This window comes from Ambystoma mexicanum, chromosome 2q (genome assembly GCF_040938575.1).
Source record: "Ambystoma mexicanum isolate Mex_15411 chromosome 2q, UKY_AmexF1_1, whole genome shotgun sequence".
NCBI classification, from domain to species: Eukaryota; Metazoa; Chordata; class Amphibia; order Caudata; family Ambystomatidae; genus Ambystoma; species Ambystoma mexicanum.
The window spans coordinates 1,267,634,598-1,267,660,818 of record NC_090924.1 but is presented as its reverse complement, the minus strand read 5'-3'; the positions used below and the strand labels follow the sequence as shown (position 1 = coordinate 1,267,660,818).

General features: G+C 44.9%; 1 protein-coding gene across 4 annotated transcripts in view; it reads right to left on the bottom strand.

Moving 5' to 3' along the window:
• The window catches only part of CLCN5 (chloride voltage-gated channel 5), a 1,154,200-nt gene that overhangs the window by 283,565 nt on the left and 844,414 nt on the right, over positions 1-26,221 (bottom strand). For all 4 annotated transcript variants that reach the window (XM_069648662.1, XM_069648664.1, XM_069648663.1 and 1 more), the window contains 2 exons: positions 4,447-4,569; positions 3,965-4,171 (listed from right to left, as the gene is read on the bottom strand). In XM_069648662.1, coding sequence (XP_069504763.1) covers positions 3,965-4,171; positions 4,447-4,569 — 330 coding nt within the window. The remainder of the gene's footprint in view (positions 1-3,964; positions 4,172-4,446; positions 4,570-26,221) is intronic.

Below are 26,221 nucleotides of genomic sequence, written 5' to 3'. Positions count from 1 at the left end.
AGCCTTGTCCTGCTTGGCCTTCTCCTTAGGGGGAGGGTCCGAGCCCTGCTCCCCCTTGGACATCTCTGGTAGGAGGGACTTGGGCCTCTCCTCTAGTTTGCCTGGATGGGCTAACTTCCCCTTGGCCGAAGATCCTGAGCAATGACTGGTGACGGAGGCTGGAGACGAACGCGCCCTGGCCGCTGAGGAGCCCGTCGCAATGGCGCTCCCGGTAACAGTGGCCTTGCGGTGCTTAGCCTTCTGTTGGACCCCGCGGGAGGGGTGCCCTCAAAGGTTTTAGAAGCACTCTCAGCCATCTTGGAACTGGGAGAGGCATGCTGCTGGGAGCCACCCAGAGAAGGGGCCATGACCTGTAGCCACTCGTGCAGCTGTATGTGACGATCCTTCAGCGTGCGGGGCACCATCTCCCCTGACAAAACGCACAGTCCTCCTCCACATGCGTTGGGTCTGGGTACAGGCAGTAGAGGCACTTGGAATGCTTGTCGTCCGAGAATACATTCTGCAAGCCGCAGACGGAAAAGATCTTGAAAAGGGGAGTTGAATCCTTCTCCTCCGACATGTCCACGCGGCATAGGCCTTGAAGAAAGTTCTGGAATCCTCCATGAAAAAGACGATGAAATTTGCCCTTGAGGGGCGCTGAAGAATCCGAAAAACGGGTAACTGTTAAATGGAAGGTAGATCGATGGAGCGCGAGGCTGGATTGACTGAATAAATAGAGTAAACTCTTCCAAAGGCAACGCCTGTTTACCATGAAGTAAGCAAATATCTGTATTCTCTATATGCATTGTACCTGTATCCCCATATTTATCTGTATCCCACATATATGTATCCATCCTAATGCTATATATTTGTATGTCGATATGTACGTCCCCACTGTCCTGCTCACGTGCCTGGTCTCAGGCGCTTTTACTGATAACCACCATATCACACCACTATGCTTATTCTCTTCTATACACCATCATTCAACTAGAACACAGCTATACCCCTGATAATTCGGCCAAGCTGCCCACATGCGAACACAACCCCACAAACACCTCTTCACCCTAATAAAACACAGCTAGCTGAAGCACATTCCGGCTAGCTTAGGTGTTCCTCAGGCCTAACGCAGACTGAACACATCCAAATGATTTCCTCAGCATCACATCTATCGCTATGAAGCAGTGATCATCCAACAACCACACTGTCATGATGCCTACCCCCCGGGGACCCAGACCAAGTCCAGCAACCCCGGAAGCAGGCATCAAGTTTTCCCAAGCAAGCCCAACAACCCCTGCTAGGGGCTATTTGGGTCCAGTCCTGGCGCCTATGGCGCCAGGCTCATAGATTAAAACTTACCTGATGCAGACCATGCTGCAAGAGCTCCAAGCCAAAAGAGGCTTGGAAGGGACTACTTTACTAAGGGACTATTTTTTTACTCAGGCGGGGCTGGGGAGGAATACTTACCTGGGACTACTTTGGGGGCTATTTAAACCACGCCCGAAGAGCAGCACACGCTTAGCGTTATTCTACATCCAGCAGCGTAACGCTCACCGTGCCTGCAAGTCTGCATCCAGCCTTCTGCCACGCCCGCCTCGAGTTTGGAGCTCCTAGAAAAAGGGAAAAGAAGGAGAAAAGGTTAGAACAAGAGCAATACCTTTGATCCTTACCTGAATTCCCGATCCATCGCGCCTTCGGGTTGGAAGAAAGAAGCTATTTATGCACGCCGCCTCGCCTGCTGCAGCGCCGCGCTGAACTCACCGGCCTTTGCAGCATCTTCACATTCCACCGCATCCTCCGGCTTGTTCCCGCCGCACTCCGGCACCTAAGGAGAAGACAAGAACAGCAAGGTGAGCCAAGCAAGGGAATACACAGAGGAATATTAGTTACCCTCCCCTCCCCCATAGACTTACCTGATTTTATCACCGGGGGTACTATTCCTCTTCACGGGTCGGCGCAGCTTCCACTGCATCTTCGCCGAACCCCGGCCCCTAAGTGGAAACAAAAGAACAATAAGGTGAAACAAGGACTTACAAGGGGAACCCTCCTCACCACAACAGACTTACCTGATTTTACCGCCGGAGGTATTATTCCCCGAGACTTCATACTTTCTCTCAGCACCTGAATAAGGGAGAAAGCAACAGGTTACATATTGACATTATTTTATCGAACTGTGTTGGAAAATACAAATCCTTACCAGAATACTACCGGTTGCCACGAGGAACTCTTCATTAGGGTCAAGCTGCAACCTGCAAGGAATCGGACAAGAGTGAAAGTCAGGTATTTGAACTCTTACAAACTTTATACTTACGGCGTCTTGCCGGGAATCTCGGAGTCAATATTGTTCTGGAACTCACCAATTCCTTCGAGCCAGTGAAGCAACTGGTTATCAACGCGCCCCTGCGCTCAATGCAGGATGGAGAGCTCATCTTTTCAAACCATCAGGTGAGACTATAATCGGGGACATCAAAGGTGATCTGTGGGGAGAACAGCGGGGGTGGGGGGATTTACGCTCAACTCCACGGGTGGTTAATTCTCTTTCTCCATTTGCAGAAGAATATTCCTACGGGCCAAGCAAACGAAGCTAGGTGTGCCAGTCCAGTCCGTCATCTCGGCCCTAGGCGTCACATTGGTGGAGACCGCAGCTGTCCAGTTCCGATTGACGCCTCTGTGGGAGCCAGGTGAACGTAACACACCAGCTGCACACACGCACCCTACGACACTCTCTCTACTGACCTGAACTACGGTTCCAGAGGGTGTTCAACCTACCAGTGCTATGAGGTCATACCAATGATATATAATGTGCTACATAAATGATAATTAACATAACAAAAAGCGCAAAATGCAGTAAAAGCTCGAGAGCTAAGCACAAGGACTCCCAACACTTGAACGTGCGGTAAAAATCTGAAGAGGGCTGCCAGAGGAGGGGCTCAAGTATAGGGCAGTCATTGGCTGGGGGCAGTATGACCCAGAGCTCAGTGATTGGTTATTAGTAGAAAGACATTTCAGAAATGAAACTAAGAGGATTTCTTTCTTTACCAAGGATTCCCAGCCTGACGACAGGGAATATTAATGAGCATGTGAATCCATGCCAGACCCCATGCTGGAGAAGCGTGGCGTCCCACGCCACTACTTCCTGCGGTTCCAGCTTAGCTTCTCTGTTTAATACGGGTCCTTGTGAGTGTCTAGCTGCTTCCTTCTACCAGCGAATGCCCAGATGCCCCTATACTGGCTTCTGGCATTCATGCCACCTCTAGTCCTCTTCGCACAGCTTTTCCTTTTCTCAGCACTTGAGTCGGTTGGCTCCACCGTCTCCCTCTCAACCCAGTTACAGGGGAGCAGCCCACTCCCGGCAGCAGTCTCCATTGGTTTCTGTCAGTCCTGGTTTAAATATCCCGGGCACAGGTGCGTACTCCCAACAATTAGAGCATTGCCTGTGCTCCGGGCTTCTCCTGCTCTGCATTCCTCCACTGCTCTTCTTCGTCAGAATGTTTAGGTGTTTCTGGGAACAGCAGTCACTTTTAGTTGGCTTGCACGAAAACATTGGAGGAATGTTTCTAAAAGGTTTTGAGGGAAAGTCAGGGGATGATAAAGATAAAACAGTCTCCTTTAAGGGAGAAGGGGGAAGAATCACAGTAGGCCATTTAGAGTGTTACAAATGGGAAATTCATCCTGCAATGGGGAAAGAGGGATACCATGTCTCATCCTCGGATATCACCACTCCCATCTCGGAGGCTGTCCCCCTCATGTGATCCTCCCTCATACAGCCGCCCCCAAGGTCAGGATCCGGCAGTGGCTGCCGTTACCTGGTCACATGGGAGAAGGTCATTGCCGGGAAAACATCGGATTCATCACAAATGGGTCCTTAATTAAATACACTACTCTACTGGTTTGGAACATAAGCGTTTCCTGCGATTGTGTGCAACAAGCACTACCATTAATATACTGTGCTATTGAGCAATTAAGTCGCTACAGACTTTAAATTTACCTCTCTGCGCTTTGCTTCATTCTTCCGGTACTTGGTGAAAAGGTGACACAGAATGTTTCCACAGCAGCAGGCAACATGCACTAGAGGGCCCTCTTTGCCCAAGCTGAGGCCCGATGAAACAGCAAGCACCAGGGTTATGGTCTTGATTATTAATGTCCACTTCCCTAAATAGCCTCGAATAATGAAACCACTCAAGATGGTTTTGATCTGCAAGAAAGAAAAACACCAAGTTATTCAAAAGACACAGAATATATACACTAGATGAACAGCCCAAAACATTCTGTAGAGGATTGGGCCATAGATCAATACAACAACCAGGTAGCTACAGGTGGCTGTGTGCTTGAGGTTTACAAAACGATACAACACTGGGTTGTTACTCATCTTGGACAATACATTCAGTACAAATGCACCTGTTGAAGTGATCTAGTTAGAAAAGCGTTTAATGTGAAAAATGATTTCAAAAAGTTTTAAATTAAACTTACCTCTGGAATTCCAGACCCACAAGCATAAGGAGCAAATCCCCGTACAAGGGACACAGCCAGAAGAGAAAACATCAGTGCCCATGCGACATAAATGAAGTAATTCAGGATATATGGAAATGCTCCCTAGAAACAAAATAAAGCGAAAAGTATGACTTATTTCTTCCACTATCCAAGTATCACACATTTTCTGTTCTTGAAATGTTTGGCTTAATTCTTCCTTCCGATTCTTGTTCATGTATAGCGTGTTAACTTTTATAGGATAAACAACACTGATGCCAATTTCTATCCAAACAGCCTAGTTGGACTCATTTTTCAGCCATACCCAACATAGGACTTACTTTTATTTAAGTTTGTATTATATAACAGTCTAAACCATGCCCTTTCGCAGGACCTTCAGAGGGCACTCCTACAATGCTTATTCAATTATTAAAGCGACGTATGAGATAGGATTTTGTCTGGCAGAAATGGGAAGTTTTTAGTTCCTTAAGGCTTTGTGATCTCGAATTAGGCAGATTCCGTATGGGGAGATGATCCAATTACCCATGCACCATAATTTAATTGTGTGTCCACCTCATCTGGCTTTTATCACCTGGGAAGGAGAACAATTCAGTACATTGTGTCAGATTGGACCAATTCTTAACATAGTTTAACCCAGAGTTCCAGCAGCTTTGTGAAAAAGATTCACTGTGTCACACAGGCAGCCAACAGCGTGATCTAAAAACATCTGATATGGATGTAGAAAGTTAAAGGGCTATCTTGCTATGATACTTTTTATTTTTGCTAGTCTTTGAAGAATAATGGCATTTATCTGATCTGATTAGTATGTTTATATGTGGTCAGAAGTGGGGTAATATTTCTGAACACTGCTACTCAACCTTGGAGGCGCGAGTGTTGAAGGAGAGTTTTCTATAGATTTAGCATCCTAACATCGATCACTTGAGTTAGTGGGGTGCCCTGTGTCCAGCTAGGGAAAAGGCAGTGGGGAGTGGGGAAGGGCCCTGAGGGATCGGTGCCCACTCCCATTATCTCAGTCTTACTTGCTGTTCAGGGCCAGGTTTACGATGCTTTTCGACGTCTGAATGTCTGCAAGAAACCTTTACATCAAAATGACAACAGTGTCGTAGCAAAATTTAAAAATGATACATTACTCACAGTAATCATATTTCTGATGCTTATATCTGCTTAGATTCAACATCTATGCATAGGCCGACATCTAGTGGAAGCTGCAGAGTATTACAGTTGTTTTCGATACTCAAAAAGAGGCGTTGACAGGGCGTGCCAATAATACTATCCCTAGTGGGATGTCCACTGTACCCATGGCCCTTCACGCGTCAAGGTCCCTCAGATTGTTTTGTTTCTGACATGAAGTAGCATGAAGTGTGATGCGAGTACAGGTGTATCCAAGCAGATAAATATCAGAAAATCTCATAAAACATTTATGCACCTTCTCACAGGGGAGGAAGGGTTGGCGCATGTGAATCTAAGCAGATACAAGCATCAGAAATACGATTACGGTGAGTAATGTATCCCTTCTGAGGCTTGTGGAATCTGCTTAGATCACATCCTATGCATAGATCAGCAAGCAGTGTTAGGAGAAGGTGGTGGGTTGTGAGAAGGACGTGTGGCAAACAGAGGTTTTAGAACTGCTTGTCCCACCTGTGTATCTGCTTTGGAATGGGTGTCAATGCAGTAGTGCCGAGTGAGAGTGTGTCCTGAGCTCCATGTCGCTGCTTTGCAAATGCTGTCTAAGGGCAAATTTGCGATAAAAGCCAAAGTAGCTCCTGTGCTCCTTGTGGAGTGAGCTCTTGGAAGTGAAGGCAGTATTTTGTTTGAAATGAATAGCATAGTTGTGTGCATCTGACTATCGATCTGGAGATGGCATTCTTGGAAATGCGGTCTCCCTCTCTGCCTGGTGCTACGGAGACAAACAGCTGGTCTGTTTTCCTTAGCGGTCTGGTCTTGTTTATGTAGCAAAGGACCGCTCTGCTCACATCCAGTGTGTGGGGTTTTACGTCAACTGAGCTAGTTGGATTTTGAAAGAAGGCTGGTAGCTCAATGGATTGGTTAACGTGGAATTTGAAAATTAATTTAGCAGATAATCTAGGATGTGTACGTAAAACCAATTTGTCTTTATGGAAAATAAAGAAAGGGTCCTGCACTGACAATGCTTGAAATTCACTAACTTTTCTTATGGAAGTAATAGCCATTAAGAAGGCAGTTTTGTATGTCAGACTTGACTTATGCATAGGCTCAAATGAGTTTAGCGAGTAAAACATTGAGATCATAGCCTGGCGGTGGATTAGAAATGGGGGGGGTGGAGTCTCTTCATCCCCTCCATTAATGCCTTAACGACTGGAATTTTCAATAGCTATACCTTATTTGGAGAGGTGGTGTATACTGATAGAGCCGCCAGGTGGACCTTTATGGAGTTGAATAATACCTCAGAGTCTAACAGGTGGAGAATATAATTTAGAATGTGGGATGGAGTACATTCTATGGGGTTTATATGTCTAGACTGGCACCAGATAAACATTTTCTCCACTTGTCGAAAATAACAGTGTCTGGTGTTTGGTTTACGAGCCTGCTTGAGGATATCCATACACCGCTGTGGCTAATTAAGGTGACCGAACTCTATGACCTCAGGATCCAAGCTGCCAGGTTCATGGAGTGTGGTTGAGAGTGTACTGTTATTCCCCTGTGTTGGTTCAATGCGTTCGTCTGACACAGGAGTTTCATGGGATCGCACTTCGCCAGTTTGCGCAGATGTGGATACCATGGCAGTCTTGCCACATGGCAGCAGCTAGGATGAGCGTCATCTGTTCTCTGTGAATCTTGTTCACTACCCTGCTCATTAAGGGCGTTGTGGAGGAAAAGCGTAAGCACATTTCCCTGACCAGTTCATCCATAGGGCATGCCCCTTGGAGTCTGGTTGGTGGAACCTGGACGTGAAGTCTGGGCATTGCTTGTTTTCTCCTGTAGCAAACAAGTCTAGCGTGGGGTAGCCCTAATGAGAGAAGATGTGGTCTACGACACTTGAGTCTAATTACCAGGCGTGTTCCTCTGGTAGGGATCTCTGCTCAGAGTTGACTAGAGTGTTGAGTACCCCTGGAACGTGTTGGGAGGATAGGGACATCCTCTGTCTGAGTGCTCATCTCCATATTTTCGGTGCCAGTTTAGACAGACTTGGAGAGTGTGTGTGCCCCCCTGTTTGTTCACATAGAACATTGGAGTGGTGCTGTCTGTTAGTATTTGAACCAACTGGTTTGTCAGCTGTGCTTCAAAAGCTTGAAGCGCTTTGAATACTGCTAGTAGTTTGAGTAAGTTTATGTGGTTCTGTGCTGTGATGCGAGTCCACAGACCATGTGCTGTGTGGTGAAGGTAATGAGCACCCCCACCCGGAGAGTGATGAGTCTGTTGTAACAATCACTTGCGCTTCCGGATCGTGGAAGGGTTTTCCCTTTAACAGGTTTTCCTTTGTCCACCAGCGTAGGTTTGGAACTCGTGTTGGCGAAACAACCACTAGATCGTCCCACTGGCCTCTTGCCCGAGACAAATGTTTTGCCAACCACTCCAGCATGGGGCGCAGACGTGCGTGTGGTACCAGGTTTATGTACGACGCCATCATGCCTAGTAAACGCATTGCTTTGCGTATGCTTATCTGGCGACTGGCTTGAGACTGAGGTATTTGCCGAAGCATGTTTTGAACTCTTTCCATGGATGGAAAGGCCAAGCCTGCTTTTTTTGTCCAAGACAGCTCATAGGGACTGTTTTGTTGTGTTTGGTACAAGACTTGACATTTCTCGTTTATTGAGAAACCCAATTGGAAGAGAAGGTTTATGGTTCTTTGCGTGTTTAGTTTGCAAAGATGGTGGGATTCCCCTGTGATCAGCCAGTTGTCCAGGTAGGGGTACACTGGGATTGCCTCCCTGCGCAGATGCACTGCCACCAATGGCAGTACCTTGGTGAATACCCTTGGAGCAGACACTATTCCAAAGGGTAGCACCTTGAATTGGTAGTGCTGGTTTGCTATCTTCAAACAAGTGTTTTCTGTGCACTGGGATAATTGAAATATGAAAATGGGCATCTTTCATATCCAGTGTTGCCATGTAATCTCCCCGCTTTAGCAGGGGGATTACATCTTGTAGCATTGTCATGTGGAATTTTTGGGGCTTTACATAAGTGTTTTCAGGGTGCAAGTCGAACGCTGGGTGCATAGATAGATTTTTTTTTGGCACAAGGAAGTAGGTTGAATAAATACCTTTGTTTACCTCATTGGACGGTACAATCTCTATGGCGTCCTTGAGAAGCAGCGCGTTGACCTCTTCGAGAAGGATGAGCTGTTCTTCCTTTTTTGTTTTTCTCTGGCGCAGGGGATGGTTTGATGGTCTTTGGATGAGCTCAATACAATAACCTCCCGCTACTGTCGATAGCACCCACTGTCCGTGGTTATTCCCTCCCATGTGTGGGTGAAGAGTGAAATATGTCCCCCTACTGGGGAGGCATGGGAGGGGACCTGTAGCGGGCTATCATTGTTTGGGAGGTGTTCCTCCACCTCTAGATGCTGAGGATATTCCCCAGGAGCAGGATCTGCGCTGGCCTCTCTGGTAGATTTGTGAGGCTTGACCTTGGTTGTTATTCCATGAAGAATTTTGACCCCGTCTGTAAATGGAGCCTCGTTGGGAATTTTGGCCACGAAAATGGCAAAAATTGTTTCCACCCCTCTGGCCTGGTGGTTTGTCAACTGGCCCAGGGACTTCAAGGTGTTGTATTCCTCTTTGGCTGACTTTAAGGCAGCCTCCAGTGCTTTACCGAAAAAGACTGAAGGTTCCACTGGCATGTTAAGTAATGTAGCCTGGGCATCAAGCTTAAAGCAAGAGTGGCATAGCCAAATGTGGTGCTCGATTATAGTCCCCTCAGTGACAATCCTGCCCGCATTATCTGGGCATCAAGGTTATTTTTTAGGATGCAGCTGGAAGTTGTCTTGCAGTCAGCCGCCACCAGGGCTCGTTGTGATTTTAAAGGTTCGGGAGCAGAAGCTATTAAGGCAGTTATTTCATCCCATTTGTGGCAAATATTACTTGCCAACTGTGTTGAACTTTTGGCGATTCTGGTCTGAAAAGCCACCGAAGTCGCAACTTTCCTCTGCTTAGTATCGAGCTTCTTGCTCTCCTTATCTGGGGAGGAAGGGGCTCTGAAGAGGCTAGTGCAGTCCCTGCCCTTTTATAGGTTGTTGTCACCACGAGCAAATATGGCTTAAGCTGGCCCGTGATATAGAGCGGGTCAGAGGGCGCTGGGCGGAAAAGTTTCTCCACTCGCCGGTTAACTGCCCGAGTCTGGTTAGGTGTCTCCAGTGAAGGTACATATTGTAAAATGAGAATGAATTTGAATTGGGTGGCAGCCTTCTTGTCTCCCAAAATATCCTCCACAAAGTTTTTGTCTAGCTGAGTTTCTTGTGTCTGGATACCAAAGTGTTCAGCTGATTTGATTAACATGTCGTTACGGAGGGCCCGATTATCCACTGGCGACTCGGCCACTGCAGAGTCCTGTTGAATTGGTGAGGCCAGGGTATACACCTCTGCCTCTTCATCATCATCCTCATCATCATAATAAGAATGATCGGTCTGCTGGTAGTCCTCTGTATGAACGTCATATAGTTCACCTAGTACTGGTTGGACTGGTAGTGATTCTGGACAAGCTCTTTTTGCTGTAGGCTGGGAGCTTGAAGCTGGGGGCTGAGACCTGGAAGCCTCAGTAGTAGGAGGTGTAACCTGGAAGTTTTGGTAAACCAGAGGTGTTTTTTTCAAAGAAATTGGCCATGAAGGTCATTCTTGTCATTACCCTATATATGTCCTCCGCAGTCCATTGGGCAGAACTGGGAATGACCCCCCGCCCCCAGGGTACTGAGGGGCAGGGGCGTGTCCTAAGGGTGTAGGTGTAGATAGGCCCTTGTTTTGTAAGGCATCAGCCAACAAACCCTCCTCTTGTGGGACAGAGTGGTTCCCTAGAAGGGGTAGATTTGTCCTTATGAGACTTATCCGTATGTGTTATGCTCACCTGGTCTCTGCGGAGGCGTTGCGGCACGGTTGCAGCACTCGTGAGGGTGAGGTTGCTCGGGTCCGATATCGCCCACTGTGCTTATGTGGTGGCTGGTGGTAATAGGTGATGCTGCTCGGGACTGCTCCTGCGTGGAGAATAGGGGGCGTGAGTATACCACCTTGTGCGCCCAATCCCCTACAGACCCCTTCTCCCAAACCATGGTACCCATGGGATGCGCTGTCCCTGGAAAGCTCACCTGTTGATTAGTTTTGGCGAGGAATCTGTCCTGCTGCTTCTGGCAGGGGCGCTAGTATGATCTGGACCGACTTCCTTCACTGGTCCCTTGCATGTGTTAGTCCAGTCCTGCTGCGACTAAGCCACTATACTTACCTGTTTGCCTTTGTCTTTCCTCGTCTGTTTTTGTTGTATTGTAAAGTTTGTCGTCTTGTATTGCTGTCCGTTCCACTTTTGATGTTTGCGCTTTTGCTTTCTTCCCTTGCAGGTGATGTTGCCGGCCCGGGAGAAGCTGCGGAGCTCGAGGCGACAGTAGGAGGGAATGAGGAACGAAGTTGCAGCTGTACAGTAGCTGGTAAGTTAACTAGGTGGCACGCAGGGTTCAAATGCAGTGTGGCTCTAGGACGGATGTTCTAACCTTGTCTTCGTCACAGGGTCCGAGATCATGAATGCGGAGTGCGGTGCTGCGGCATCGGGATCAAGATCACTGGATGTCAGGAGATGAGTCTGCAGATGAAGCGATGAAGCACCGGTTTCCTGGAGGTGAGTATGCAGGAGAACGCCTGGTTTCAAAGGTAACTAAACTGGTCCAAGCGGCGGTGAGCATCACGTTGCACGCAAGTGCACAGTAACACGAAGCACCGGCCTTAAGGATGGAGCAGCTTATATAGCAGAGCTTGTGAAGCCACGCCCACCAGGATAAGCCTGCCTGCCACACCCTGCCACACCGGATGAGTCAGCACATGAGGATGTTCTCTGAAATAAAGGCTTTTAGCTCCTGGAAAGTTCTTGTAAAATAAAAGCACTCCTGCACTGAAATAAAATGTTCCTGCTCACATCTCTATATGAGCCTGGCGTCAAAGGCGCCGGGTAGGAGTCCAGCCAGGGCCCCTGTGTTTATAGGTCCCAAAGGGACATAAGTGAGTCAAGTGACCCATTGCCCCCATCACTAGATGGTGTGGTTTTTGTGTTCTGTGGCCTTTGGACATTACATTATGATTAGGACTTTTGGAGGAGTGGTTCTTGGAGTACTTAGTCTTTAGCAGGTTTCCGGGTCCTGTTTTTGTCTAGGTGGGATAAACCCGTGTTTTTTCGACCCTACAGCCGATTTCGACGTACAATGTCGACTATTGGTAGTGGGACTGACCTCCACCTCGTCAGCCGATGTTCAGCGTTCTGTCGATGTTTTAGGGATGGCGTCTTCATTTCCGGGGCCTGTCATGGGCAATCGGGACCTCGAGTGCCCAGAGCACAGGGATTCTGTAGACCTCCCCTTGACACGGTATTTGGCCATTTTGTCGACAATGTCGACTCATAGGCCCGGGCTGTGCGTTTAGTGGCAGGGGTAGTGGAAGTGCTTTTGCCGCCGGGTGTCATCCGCATAACAGAGCCGCCGGCCTGTCTTTTGGGGTCGGTGGCCTGCACTTGGGAATTTGGCTGTTCCCAGTCGCCCTCGCCATCTGAAAAGACGGCGACCCGGCCATCACTTGAAGCTCCCTCCTTACTGTCAATTTCGGCCTCTACCTGCATTGTGTGATGGGCCCAGCGCTTGGTTCTTCGATCTTTAAGAGTCTTAGGTTTGAAGAGCTTGCAGGCTCGTGTTTCAGGCACAAGTTACACACTCTGTGTTTGTCTATCCCCAAGAATTTTTTATTGCACGTGGGGCAGAATTTAAATGGTGTTCTATCCATGTTTGGGAAAGGCAGCCAGGCGAGAAAGGGAATGGGGGAAAAGGCATTCTACAATGACCGCCCCCTACTCTCCCTACTGTAAGGGCTGAGGCCCGGTGTGGCCTTCCAAGGCCAAAAGGATCAGTTGAATCTTGAATTGGTCCAACAGCTGTCTTCTCCACTGCGTCAATGAATTTGTCGAAGTCGGAAGGAAAAGGACAGAAAGAGTAAACTATTTTTGATTTATCATAAGCAAATGGCGTTAGCCGAAATGAAACTCTGTGATAAGCGTCCCCTCACGATGGCAGAAAAAAACGATCTGAGGGAACTCGAAGCGTGAAGGACCATGGGTACAGTGGATGTCACACTAGGGATAGTATTACTGGCACGCCCTGTCGACGTCAATTTTTCGAGGTTTGAAAATAACAACTGTAATACTCTGCAGCCTCCACTAGATGTCGGCCTATCCATAGCATGTGATCAAAGCAGATTCCACAAGCCTCAGAAATATATATATATGTGTCACCAATAAAATGTAGATACCAGAAATCAGCGTCCATTAAAGTAGAAAAGTATGTATTTTATTTGTGCATGCTATTAAAAACCATGAGCAGTAAAAGTTCCCAAAGCACAGAATGCAAACAAATCGGCAGCATAACGTTTTGCGACTGATTTGTCGCTTGTTCACACATTTTTGAATCACCAATGCAGTGAATATATTACGGAAGAGTTACCTGCAGCTAAATCCATAACACAAAGAAGCAACCAATTCCCTACACATTCACATGTAGCCATGTTGAGTTCCACTAATGATGACAGTAGCAGCATGCAACATGCCAGTATATGTGCTACTCCATACTGGAATATATAGTTCATGCATAGTGTGCTCGTGGAAGTTAGATACCCTAGCTCACTCGGAAATGATCCGTAGGTGCATAGACACCATGTGACGGATGGTACCTAATGGACTAATATTACTGCATTCAATAGCTCTACGGCCAGAAAATGAGTGGACTAGAACGGTATAGCCCACTTGTTCAATGGAAAGCACCCGGTTATGACAATGGATAATTGCGAATGCCGAAATCAATCAATATCTTTCCACAGCAAGACCAACGGTAAGAACAAATAAAAACGTGCCACTTCATCACTAATATGTAAGCGAGTCATGTAATGTGTCCCGTGGCTAAAGTTAGATTGACAAACCGAAGTGGTCTTTAGGCACAAGGGTAAAGTGCAAAGGCTGCATTTAGATCTCAAATTATGAAAGGGAGGGTTACAGTCTAATAGCACAATGCTTTAAACTCCCAGATGCCCTATGTGAGGGGATAAATATATAAAGCGCTGCATGGCACATCATTAAAGGATGAAATGAAAGTTGCTCTATTAATACCATAGATTCTTAAAATAAAGTGGCAATGCATGGTAAACATTCTCATAGTGATTATTGATCACCATCTAGCTAATTGTAAAGATGCAGTGAATAAAGTGCCAGTGCATGATACACTATCTCATAGTAAGATAATACAATACATGATGCAGTGCACCTGACACCACATACTGCAAGTAAAGTGCCAATGCCTAGTCCATGTATCCTCAAAATAATGATTCTCTGACATCTAATACATCGCTTAATCAACATCTCACTAATAGTTAGAATGCTGTAAGTAAAGTGCCAGTACAAGGTAAACAATCACATGGTAAGAGAATGAAATACAATATGCAGTGCACCTTCCTTCAGTTGTTGAAAGTGAAAATGTCAATTAATCTCGTGATGGATATCTAACAACAACTTGCACATCCATAGATAGTAAGTGCATAATGCAGTACAAATCCACATAAAGTGCTAAGTATAAAGTGCTAGAGCATAGCATTGATGAACTCATAGTAACAATCAGCGTGCATCTGACAGGTATTCATATCCTAATCCCACAATGGAGCTCAACATTACATCAAATATTTTAGCTGCTTGTAACTGGACCTCGAAAAGAAGAGTAAACCAAAAACAAAACAGGGTGACCAGAAAACACTGAAGCCCAGAAGTAAAGTACAAATCTTGAAACCTCAAAGTGAAAAGACAATAGACAAAGAAGAGAAAAGGAAAAAAAAAACAAAATCACCCACGACCGGATGAATGTAATAACTATAGCATAAAGGCAGGAGATAAGGAAGAAAAATCACAAAAATACAGCTACGAAAAGAAAACCTAATCAGTGTGAATGAGCGCACCAAAAATGCTAGTTCCACAAACAGAGGAAGATACCCTAAGGGCTCTATATCGAAGTGGGAGTGAATTCCACACTCTTGGGTCATTGTCCCCAACACATAATCGAAAAACCAAATGATCACACCTAGAGCCCATAAATCTCATAGAAAACATCATCATAATCAACATGTATATGACGACTAGGTGCTTATGATAGAGAGATATCGGAATTTTCAGTGAGAAAGAGAAAATAACACTGAATGAAATCAGATAAAGAAGAAGTGGAAAGAAAACAAGAGCGGCCGGAGGAGGGGGGAGTCGGAATACGAACACAAAAGACCACTTAAGCAAATTTAATAGTAGGAATGAACCGTGAACAAAGGAAATTGCAAATGTTAATCATTGGCCCAGAAAGTTGTAGAGTTCCTCATCAATGTTGTGGCCCTTTGGATGTTTGCTCTCAAAATCCAAAATGCATCGTGTTTCCTGCTGTTTAAGGGCCCGTTCTCTGTTGCCACCACATTGTCCCATGACAATTCTATGGATGTCAAAGAAGCTAAAACCATCCAACTTACAAACTTTGCATTCCGAAAAATTTTTGGCCATAGGATAACTGATATCGTTATTGGTAATGGCTCTTACGTGCTGCTGTATGCGTATTTTGAGTTTGCATTTCGTGCTTACGACATACCATTTGCAGCATTTACATTGTAATACATAGACAACAAAGTCTGATTCACATGTGATGCGATCGCTTATGGATATGCAACTCCCTAGGAACGAATGGATGAAAAACACAATTGCAAGCATATTTACACAACTTGCATCTCGTGCATTTAGTAAACCTCCTCTTGGAATCCTGAAGCCACATCCTGCTGTTGTGCTTATCCGGTGGCATGTAGCTGTTAACAAGTGTGTCCTTAATTGAATGATTTCTTCTGTAACAGATATCATGATGGAAATTAAGTCTGATACACAGATCACCATCAGCCATCAGGATTTTCCAGTGTCTTTTCAAAATGTGTCTGATTGTGCTGCTGTATTAAAAGTTAATATCAATCGAGTAATTTTGGTGTTAGAGTTACGTTTCTGGACATTGTTTGAAGTGGAAAGCAGAGTCATTCTCTCAAGGGTACAAGCTTTAATATAGGCACGTTCGATTATTCTCTCAGGGTAACATTGTTCTCGAAAACCCTGCGCCATAATTTTGCTCTCTGTCAAAAACTTCCAAAGTTGAACAATTTCTTGGAGATAAATGATTTCCGCATAGGGCACACTCCAGATCAAATTATTCTGGTGCCAACTTGTCGCATGTAGGGGGGCATTAGTCATAGTGTGTTTCCTGTGTAGTCTGTTGTGAATTTGTGGTCTACTATTCTCAAATTGACATGAAGATATGTAATGAAAGTGTGGTTGTGTGTCTCAGTGAATCTAAGATAATTTTCATTGGTATTCAATAGTTTCACGAAATGTAACCATTGATGTTCACTGCCGTTCCAAATGATGTACAGGTCCATGTACCTGAGCCAAATGATCACATTGCCTGTCACAACCTCATTTTGTTCGGTCCACAAAGTGAACTTTTCCCAGAAACCGATAGATTCACATAGGACGGCGCGAGAGTAGTGCCCATGGCGGTACCCTGTAGCTGACGGAAATATTCATTGTTGAATAAAAATGTGTTGTTTAAGATGCAGAGATCAATCATGTCAAGTATCATTTCCGTATTTAAAAGGTAATTCAAGGACCGAGTATTGAGCTGGTACCTGCAAGCTTTCTTGCCAAAATCATGGTCTAGGTCAAGGTCGCTAGCATGTAATCACATTCCCAAGGTAAATAGTCTACATGCGAGAGAAAGCCAGTAGTATCCCTTACATGAGAAAAGGAAAGAGTACCTCATCAATGAATATGGACATATTTCAAGAAGAGAACCTGAGAGAGTCACAATGGGTCTAACCTGGTGATTTAGAGATGTTTTTATGCACTTTGGGGAGAAAGTATATGGTCGGCATTACGCTGTCAGTGGTGAAGTGAAACCTACAGTTATCTTCCTCCAAGATGCCTTAATCCTCTCATTCTTTGATGAATGATTTCACCTCTGTCTCCAAGTTTTTAATTGGATTCTGCGTTATCCTTTAGTAACATTTCTCATCATTCAGTTGTTAGTAGGCTTCTTTAGTGTAGTCATCCCTGTTCATGAGAACTATATTTCGTCCCTCATCTGCCAGCTTAAAGATGCTGTCTGATAACTCATGTAATTCCGGTAAGGCGATTTTGTTAAGCACCAACATATTTTCATGTCTGCTCTTGTTCTTTTTGGTGCTTATGTGTTTAAGATCTTCTATGACCAGGGTCTGAAAAGCCTCAATGCTACTGCCAGAGATGGCAATGGGAATAAACCTAGACTTCTGTTTTAAATAGCTTTTGGGAGTACAACCTGTATTCATATTTAGGGCAGCAAGATCAATCTGCTCATTACTCGCAGTAAAGTCCAGGCCGTCTTCCAAAGCCACCAGTGTGGGAAGGGTATCCAGTTCACCTATTGTAATAACCATTTGTCCTTGTGGTTTCTGTGTAACAGGATTGATGTAGGCGTTGGTGGCAAAAGATTTGAGGAGCCTCATTTTGCGTATGTATTGGTCAAAGTCGATGCATGTTCGCACATAATCTTGAGGCCAAATTGAGAACTTTAAGATGAAAGTCAGTAAGAACATGCTTCGATAGACTGAAGACCTTCATAGAGCGTGTGCTTGTATCTATCTGGGTATCTACTTGCCAGAGCCCAGTAATCCTACTGGAATGTTTGTCACTTTTCCTGCCCCTCTGCCCCCTCCTCGTTTTCTGCCTCCTCCTCCTTGTCCCTGTGCAGAGTTTCCTCCTCTTCCTTGTTTTCGTGCTCTTCCATCTTGGCGCAGCACCCGCATCTCGTCTAAAAAATTCAGACGGACATTAGGTTCTTCATTCTCACTGCCAGTCACATCTGACTCAGAGGTTGACGAAGTGTCATTAAGTGTGCTTTCATTTTCTTGTGGTGCTCCAATGGGTCGATTTATCGCTGTTTGGTGCAATTGATAGAATCTTCGTGCAAAAGTGTAAACGCGACCTTGTTCGTAGTCCTCTTTGTCACGTAAGAACATCCTTTGTTTTCTTAGTTTGTTATCTTCTTGATAGCTTAACAAGTCCTTATCCATGTTTGCTTTGAGTTTCTTCCATGCCACACTTTCAGAGAGATTTCAATTTCACATATTTTTAACAATGTTTTCTCACTATCGGCCCCGTCATATTTGACCAGCAGTTTCAAAGAGGTTTTAGAACAACTATTGGTTGCATCACTCCATTCGTTAAGCATTTCCGGATCTTGTTCCTCGAAGGAAGGAATGCATATTGCTCAGATAAGATTTGGAAGTGGGAGTATTGTATTCCCTATTTTTCATAGTTGGAAGTAAAATGATTTTTTAGGGAGTACAAATGTACATGCAGTTCCCAAAAGGAGTATTTTACAAGCAAGCAAAAATGTGTTTTAACTGGACAACGGAAATGTTTTTGTAATTTTTTCTTTGCACCTAGTTACTCATGCACATTAAAATATACATGTTTATGTCTTATATCAGCAGTTATAATAGTAGTTTCTTTGTGTGGTAATATGTTTACTACTGGTCCAAATATATACACGGAGCTGTGTGGGTGAAAGCAGGGGAACATGGTTCTACGTATCCATTTCCTATTTTTTGTTGGGAGGATTTCTACTCGAAAAAGGGACGTCGACAAGGCAGGACTATAATACTATCCATAGTGTGACATACCCTGTACCCATGATCCTTCATGTGTCAAGGTACCTCAGATTATTTGTTTTGGACAAGAGGGAGTGTAAATTGTAAGCATGGAGAGTAGGTAGAGACTATGAGGTGTCAAAGATCTATGCTTTTCCCCCCAGGCACCTTCTACTCCAAGAGGGGAGGAAGGGCCTGCGCATGTGAATCTAAGCAGATACAATCGTCAGAAATACGATTACGGTGAGTAATGCATCCCTTCTGAGGCTTGTGGATATGCTTAAAATCGCATATGTTGCATAGATTAGCAAGCAGTAATAGTAGAAGGAGGTTGTTAGAAGGTAGCGCTGCAAGAGATGTTTCAGCACAGCTTGTCGCACTATCACCCTTAGAATGTGTGTCCAGGCAGTAATGCTGGATGAAGGCGCGCACTGAACTCAGTGGCAGCCTTGCAAATGGCATCTAGAGGCAAATTTGCTATGAAGACTAGAGTTGCCCGAGTGCCTTCGAGTTGATTGTGCTCTGGGCATAAAAGGCAATGATCTCTTGGCAAAAGAGTAACAGAGTTGGATGCAGTTGACAATCCATTTAGTAATTGCTGCCTTAGAGATAAGGTTCCCTTCTCTTCCAGCGGCTACAGATACAAAGAAACTATCTGTTTTTCTCATCCACTTTGTCCTTTGAAGGTAAAACATGACAGCTCTGAAAAATGCAGGAAGCTCTATAGTTTGTTTGACAAGGAATTTAGATATGAACTTGGATGAGAAGCGATGATCTGTGCGTAGCACCACCTTGTCATTGTGTATACTACGAAGGGGGATTGTACTGACAGAGGTTGGAGTTCACTAACCCTTCTGATCAGTGCTCCAGATAAGATTTTGAGGTGGGAGTATTTTACTCCCTATTTTTAAACTTTGAGAGTAAATGTGATTTTAAGAGGGTAAAAATGACTTTTCTCCTTTGCAAGAGAGTAAAATGTATGCGACATCCAGCCGACGTGTGCAAAAACTGTATGGAGATCATTACTATGCGGCAGCTTTCTGCATTGTGACAGAATACACCTTTCATTATTTCTGTAAGGTCAGGCCATTTGATTTCTCCTATATTTACTTAAATGTTGAAAACACAAAAACCTAGCCAATTACATAGTAAAGCAAACATGAATTGTATTGTGTGTTTTGAGGTTTGATGGTAGCATTGTCTTTTGATGTTTAATGAAAGTCCTAATTTCCTCGAGCTATTATTACCTAATGGTATGCCAATGTTACTATACAAAAGTGCAGGGAGGCAAGGGATCCATGCTAAATTATATATCTAATCTCATGGTCAAATTGTTATTTATATAGCGTTTTTGGCAACGCGCTGTCCTCTTTTATCGACCTCGAAAGGATGAAAGTCTTGAGTTGGTCTTGCCAGGATTCAAACCTGGAACCTACAGATCACGCACAGATTGCAGCAACGAGGGCTCAACCGGATGAGCTGTCTTATTGACTAACATCCTTCAGAGGTCGGTTAACTGAGTATCGATGGAGGTATAATAATCACAGTGCCTAGATGTTGGATGAACCATGTATGAAGTGCTACATAAAGTTAAATACCTATCTGGGTTATCACAGGGACATGTTTGGTTGAGTTTCTATTTCAATTACAAATGTAACTTTCATTTGTTTGTTCTTTTAACAGCGCTTGCATTTCCTGGAGAGTCAGGTTGTGGATGTTTTAATTTTAGTCTTGAATATTTGAGAGGCTGCAACACCAGTGACTGGTGTAATGGCAATCACTCACCCTTGAGCAATGACTCTGCTGCCACTGACCAATTTTCGTAATGTACCTCATTGACTGCAAGGTTGAATGAATGGAAACTAGACTGTGCATAGTCCTTATTTTACACAGTTTTAATAATTAGAGTGTAAATGAAATTATAAGTGTAAAAATTATCTGCCTCCGCATGATTATGCACACAGCACAGGAACTCTGAAAAATACAATTGTGAAATACTGGTTTGCTTTCACTGGAAAAAAAGCATAATTTGTTACAAAATGTTAATTCTCAATTGCAACTTATTTTTCCATTTCATTAATTATAAAATCATAAAATGCAAGGAAAATAAATATGCACAGTGCTTCTGTTTGCTCCATGAGCATTAACACAGCAGAATCTGAATGAAAATACACCACTCCTTTCATCACAATGTGCAGTTTCTTTTTTTGAAAGGCTTCAGATAAATACATTCTGTTTCAGAGGCTTTTTTCAATGACTTGCAATTGCATCCATGTAGATAACAATCAAAAGAAGCGTTCTGGTTTGTGTCAAGTAACCTGACCTTTGCACTGCCCTCTGCTCTAAACGTGCATGTAAATGTACACAGAAAAATAATAAAGCTGTCGTATTTACAAGATTTTCATGCGTAAAAAGGCCTATTACGCGCCTTATCTGGAGGCCTAGGATGGACATGGAATTTAGATATGAATTTGGATGAGAAGCGAGGATGTGTGCGCAGCACCATCTTGTCCTTGTGTATACTACGAAGGGGGTTTGTACTGACAGAGGTTGGCGTTCACTAAACCTTCTGATGGATGTGACTGGAAAAACACAGGAAGCTCTATAGTTGATGGACATGTAATTGAGATATGAATCTGGGTGAGACATGGAGATGTGTGCGTAGAACCACTTTGTCCCTGTGCATTACTACGAAGGTTTTTTTTTACTGACATATCTTATAGTTCACTAACCCTTCTGATGGATGGAACGGCTATTAGGAAGGCTGTCAGGTTGGCTTGGTGCAGAGGCTTGAGGGGCTCCCATGAACGTTGTGAGTATGACATTTAGGTTCCAGCCGGGAGTAGGATTAGAGTTTGGAGGATGCCGTTTTTTGACGCCTCTGGTGAAAGCTTTAACTACAGGCACCTTCCACCACAAAATCTTTCCCTGGGACGTGGTGTAAGCAGAGAGCCGCCAATGTATTCTTTGAGCGAGTTAAAGACCAATCCTGAGTCAAGTAGGTAGAGTAGGTAGTTGACTATGGTGGACGCTGAACAGCCTGTTGGATTAAGAGGCTCCGTTAGGCTTGTGGGGGTCCTTGAATATTTCCATGCACCTGTGGTATACCGAATTCTATGACCTCAGGAGTCAAGCTCCTAAGTTCAGCTTCTGAGGGTATGGGTGCAGCATTGTCCCCTGATCCTGGGTCAACAGGTTGTCCGTGCAGTGTATTTTCATGGGAGGGCACTGATAATTTGCAGGTGTGAGAACCAGGTCTGGCGTGCCCACATTGGAGCTATTAGGATTAGTGTTACTTGATCCCGATGTAGCTTGTGGACTATTTTGTTGAGACAAAGTGTTAGGAGGCATATGCACATTTCCCTGACCAGTCCAGGGTTGCAAAAATGTCCATATCTGGGTACCCCCTGTTAGAGAAGAGGTTGTTTAGCAAGTCTGTGTTTAGTTGCCATTCATGCTCCGAGGATAGCATTGTACTCCTGCTTAGTACATCTGCCAGAGAATTGAGTTCCCCTGGAACATGTTGAGCCACTAGGAACTAGGGGTGTACCGAATAGTAAATTTACTAGTCGCCGAATACAGAATAGTTGAGAAAAGTATTCTGCCGGAGCCGAATAGTTACCGAATACTAGATTACTGGAAATGTGTCAAGATATGCATAACAGTGCCGCGGTGAGAGCGCAGCATGTTGGAAATCACTGCTGGTTGGGGCTGCATCCACTCTGCCATTTTAAAATGGGGGCAACTGAGCTGTTTCATGGAGAAGAACTGGTGCCAGGTGTAAGCAAAGCACAGTGGCTGCCAAAAAGTATGAACGCGCCTTCTCTATCCCAGCTTCTGTACAATGGTGGATGTGTGTGGGTGTATTAAGGAAAACACACACACACACATCCATTCCTACACTATGCATCGAGCCTGCGGCCACCACTTGTGCAGGTCAGCCCACTCGTTGGTATTCAGGAGACAGACCCCTCTCCTAAAACATTGGCATTTTACTCTATGCACCGCCAAAATGAGCACCATCTGCCATACCCACCCATACTCCAGTCCCATATCCCACGTGCATGCTGCAAAAAAGTTCATTAACCCCCAAACCCAAGCTTTGCATGCTTGCACAGTCCAGAAGGGTCCCTTCGGGTGCCCTACTATAGGCCGCCACGAGACATACAGGGGGGGGGGAGGGAGGCTGTGGCATCGAATGACACGATACCAGGATCAATGCACACAGACCAGCAAGAGTGAGTTCCAGGCATGGATGCTTCATATGGTGGCAGAGTCTGCGGGATGGAGGGTGACGGTGGGGGGCAGTGCAAATCCACAGAGCAACGTGGCTCTGCCTCCTCATCCACTTTCAACTTGAACATCCCAGTTGGACTGTGTGATATACTGCCAGGTACACAGAAATAAAAAATGAACAAATCTGCAAGCTCCTGAAATGTGCCCGTTTCACCCAAAGCACTTCAAGGCTGTCCCCTCCAGATCTGGGCAGTAGTGCAGAGATGGCCATCAATAATTCATGGGGTGGGAGGGCGTGTGGCTGCTGCTCTCGTGTGCTGGTCCCTCCAGCTCAGCTCTGCATTCAGCGAAACCCCCATCTCCCACCCAAGTCCACTCTTAGAAGTAGACAGCCAAGGGTGTGAGCCATTGATGGGAAAACATCTATTTACATGTACAACAAGGTGCGCGGCCAGCAGTGATAAATACTGCTACAAATGTCGGGACCAGTCTCCCTTAACACGTGATGCAAAGAGAGGCTGATCCACTCATTAGCATTTCAATTACTGCTGCAGGTGGGCAACAAAAGGCCCTCTGAATATTTAAAGTAACAACAGAGGTCATTGGAATATGCAGCACAATACAGAGAGCCTTTTTAGCCGAGAACGTGCAAGCCTTTGTTCCCCATTGTTTTCAAGGCAGAGTTAAGCATCTCTCCAGCAGCGTGGCATGAAATGTCTGGTAAGTGTTTAGGAGGTGTGTAGCCCGGTCACACACCCCGCTGTCAGTAAGATCTGCTAACCTGACATTGCCAATGGAGGCAAGCTCGGATGCACAGCGTTTCAAGTTTCTGTTATGTGAAACGGCAGTCTTTCAAGGCTGCGCTGAGCAGCTCCAAGGTATTCCTCTTATTTAACAGGCCAGAACGCTGGGTGATGGGTCAGCTCGCCTCAATCTTGAATTGCCAGAAACATGACAGCGCCGCAATCACTGCTTACCTGCTTTGCATTTTATATGCTTGTTTACAAAGCCTGCGGTCTATATTATTTTTTTATGCGCCACGCTTGCTTTGGGCGGTTATGTTACCATAGAGTCAGATTCCCCAGAGTTGATTTATGATATAGCATTCGGCTTCGAGTAATAATGAATTCATTATTCGGCCGTATGCCGAATAGCTAATTTCAGCCGGAATTCGGCTGATTAATTACTCGAAGCCGAATTTCGGTACACCCCTACTAGGAACGTTGTGATGCAGTGCTCACAGCCAGATGTTCTGGGCTAGCTTGGGCAGCCCTGGAGAATGTGTCTCTCCCGCCCCAGTTTGTTTACATAGAACATGGCCATGGTACTGTCTGTAAGGACTAGGACTTTGTGGGCTAGCTGAGTTTTGAAGGAGTAAAGTGCTTTGAGAATTGCTAGTAGTTCCAGAAGGTAGATGTGCTACCACTGCTAGGACCTTTGTGAAAACCCTGGAGGCTGATGCAATGCCGAATGGTAGCACTTTCAATTGTTAGTGCTTGTTTCCCAATTTGTATCGGAGGTATTTTTTGTGTGCTGGCAACATAGAAATATGAAAGTATGCATCTTTCATGTCCACTGTTGCCATGTAATCCCCTATTTACAATACTGGATTGACTTCCTGCGGTGTTGTCTGAATTTTTGGGGTTTGCCATACGTGTTTGCAGGGCGCAGGACCAGCGTCAGGTGCATTGTTAGATCTTTCTCTGGAACCCCTCTTAAAAAAGCCCTCTTTGGACCCCAGTATCCTAGGCAACTATCGCCCAAATACCAACTCGCCCTTTCTTCTAAAGATCCTCGATAAGGTGGCTAATCAACAAGTTCAAACATTCCTGGAGCTTAATAACATTCTTCGCTCCAATCAATCTGGTTTCAGAAATAATGATAGCATGGATACCACTCTACTTGAGCTAAAAACCTCTATTCTGCAACATGCGGATAAAGGTAAAGCGTTTCTTTTGATGCTATTAGATGTTACTGCTGCATTTGATCTTGTTGATCACACCATCCTAACCACTAGGTTGCAAGACACTGCCCACTTCTCTGAGAGATTGAAAACAACCACTAGATCGTCCCATAGACCGCTTGCCTTTTCTCTAGCCACTCTTGTATGGACGCCTGCACAGTCTTGCATGTGGCACAAGATATATGCAGGAAGCAATCATCCTAAGAAGGTTCATAGCCTTTCGTACTTTTATCTGATGACCGGCTACGTAGTGTGGAACTTGAAATAGCATGTTTTGGGCCCTCTCGTTGGAGGGGACGATTAGGGCGTCTTCTGTTCGTATTACTGCTCAAAGAAATTGCTTTACTTGGCTGCAAATGAGACTGGATTTGTTCTTGTTGACCGAGAATCCCAAATGAAATAGGTTGACTGTTTTAGTTTTCCGTTGACACATTTGTGGTGAATCCCCATTTTTAGCCAGTCATCTAGATAAGGGTACAATGGAAATAACTGTCTGCGCAGGTGGACTGCTACCAATGCAAGCACCTTTGAAATTACCTGCAGTGTCAAAGTGAAGTACTTTGAATTGGTAGCAAATGGACCCTACCTCGAACCTCAGGTATTTTCTGTGCGCATGCAACATTATGTATGCATCTTTCATATCCAATGTTGCCATGTAATTGCCTCTCTTTAGAAGTAGCATTACCTCCTGAAGTGTTTTCATGCTGAACTCTTGATGTTTGACATACGTGTTTGCAGGACGAAGGTCTAACAGGGCGCATAGTTAAATCCTTTTTTTGGTACTAGGAAGTATATTGAATAAATACCTTTGTTTACCTCTGAGAGCGGAATAAATTAAACTCCATCGCTCCCATTTGCAGAAGATTTTTAATTTCCTCTTGTAGTATCAAATGATGCTCTTGAAATATTCTTCTTAACTTTGCCGGATGGCGGCGCCGTTTTTCTAGGAATTCGATGAAATATCCTTTGGCCATGTTGACAACACCCACTAATCCAATGTGATATCCTCTTATGCGTGGGCGAATTGAGAAATGTGTCCCCCCCACTACTTTGGAGACATGGAAGGGGATCTGAATGGATGTGTAATTTGTTTGAAGGGGTAGAGGAGCCTCCAACAGCTGCGCTTCTGCCCCAACCTTTCCCCGAGTCTAAAGCCGCTTTGATGGGAGGTTTGAAAAGAGGTTGTTTGACCCAGAGATGAATACCACAGGGAGGTGTTTGCTCTGTGGTTAAACCCGGATTGCAAGGATCTTAAATAACCTTAGCCTTGGAAGGAAGAAAGGGTGCTGGACACACTGCATTAGATGCCAGTATTTCTGGCAATTTGACCCAATGTTTTTAAGGTTTTGTGCTCCATTTTTGCATTTTCAAGTGCGTCATCTACCGCTTTGCCAAAGAGGATTGAATTCCCCATTGGCATGTTTATTAAGGTGGCTTGGGTTTCAGGCTTGAAGCCTAAATTATGTTGCCGGGAGTGGTGTTTTAGTAAAGTACCCCCTGCTATTATCATGCCTGCAGTTTCAGCAGCGTCTAGTGTGTTTTTAATTAAAATATTTGCCACAGCGTCAAGTGAAAGCGGCCCAACATTGGAACCCCCCTGCCACCCACTTCTAGAACCGCCCAAACCTATCCTCACTTCAGGCGCAATTACATTCATTGG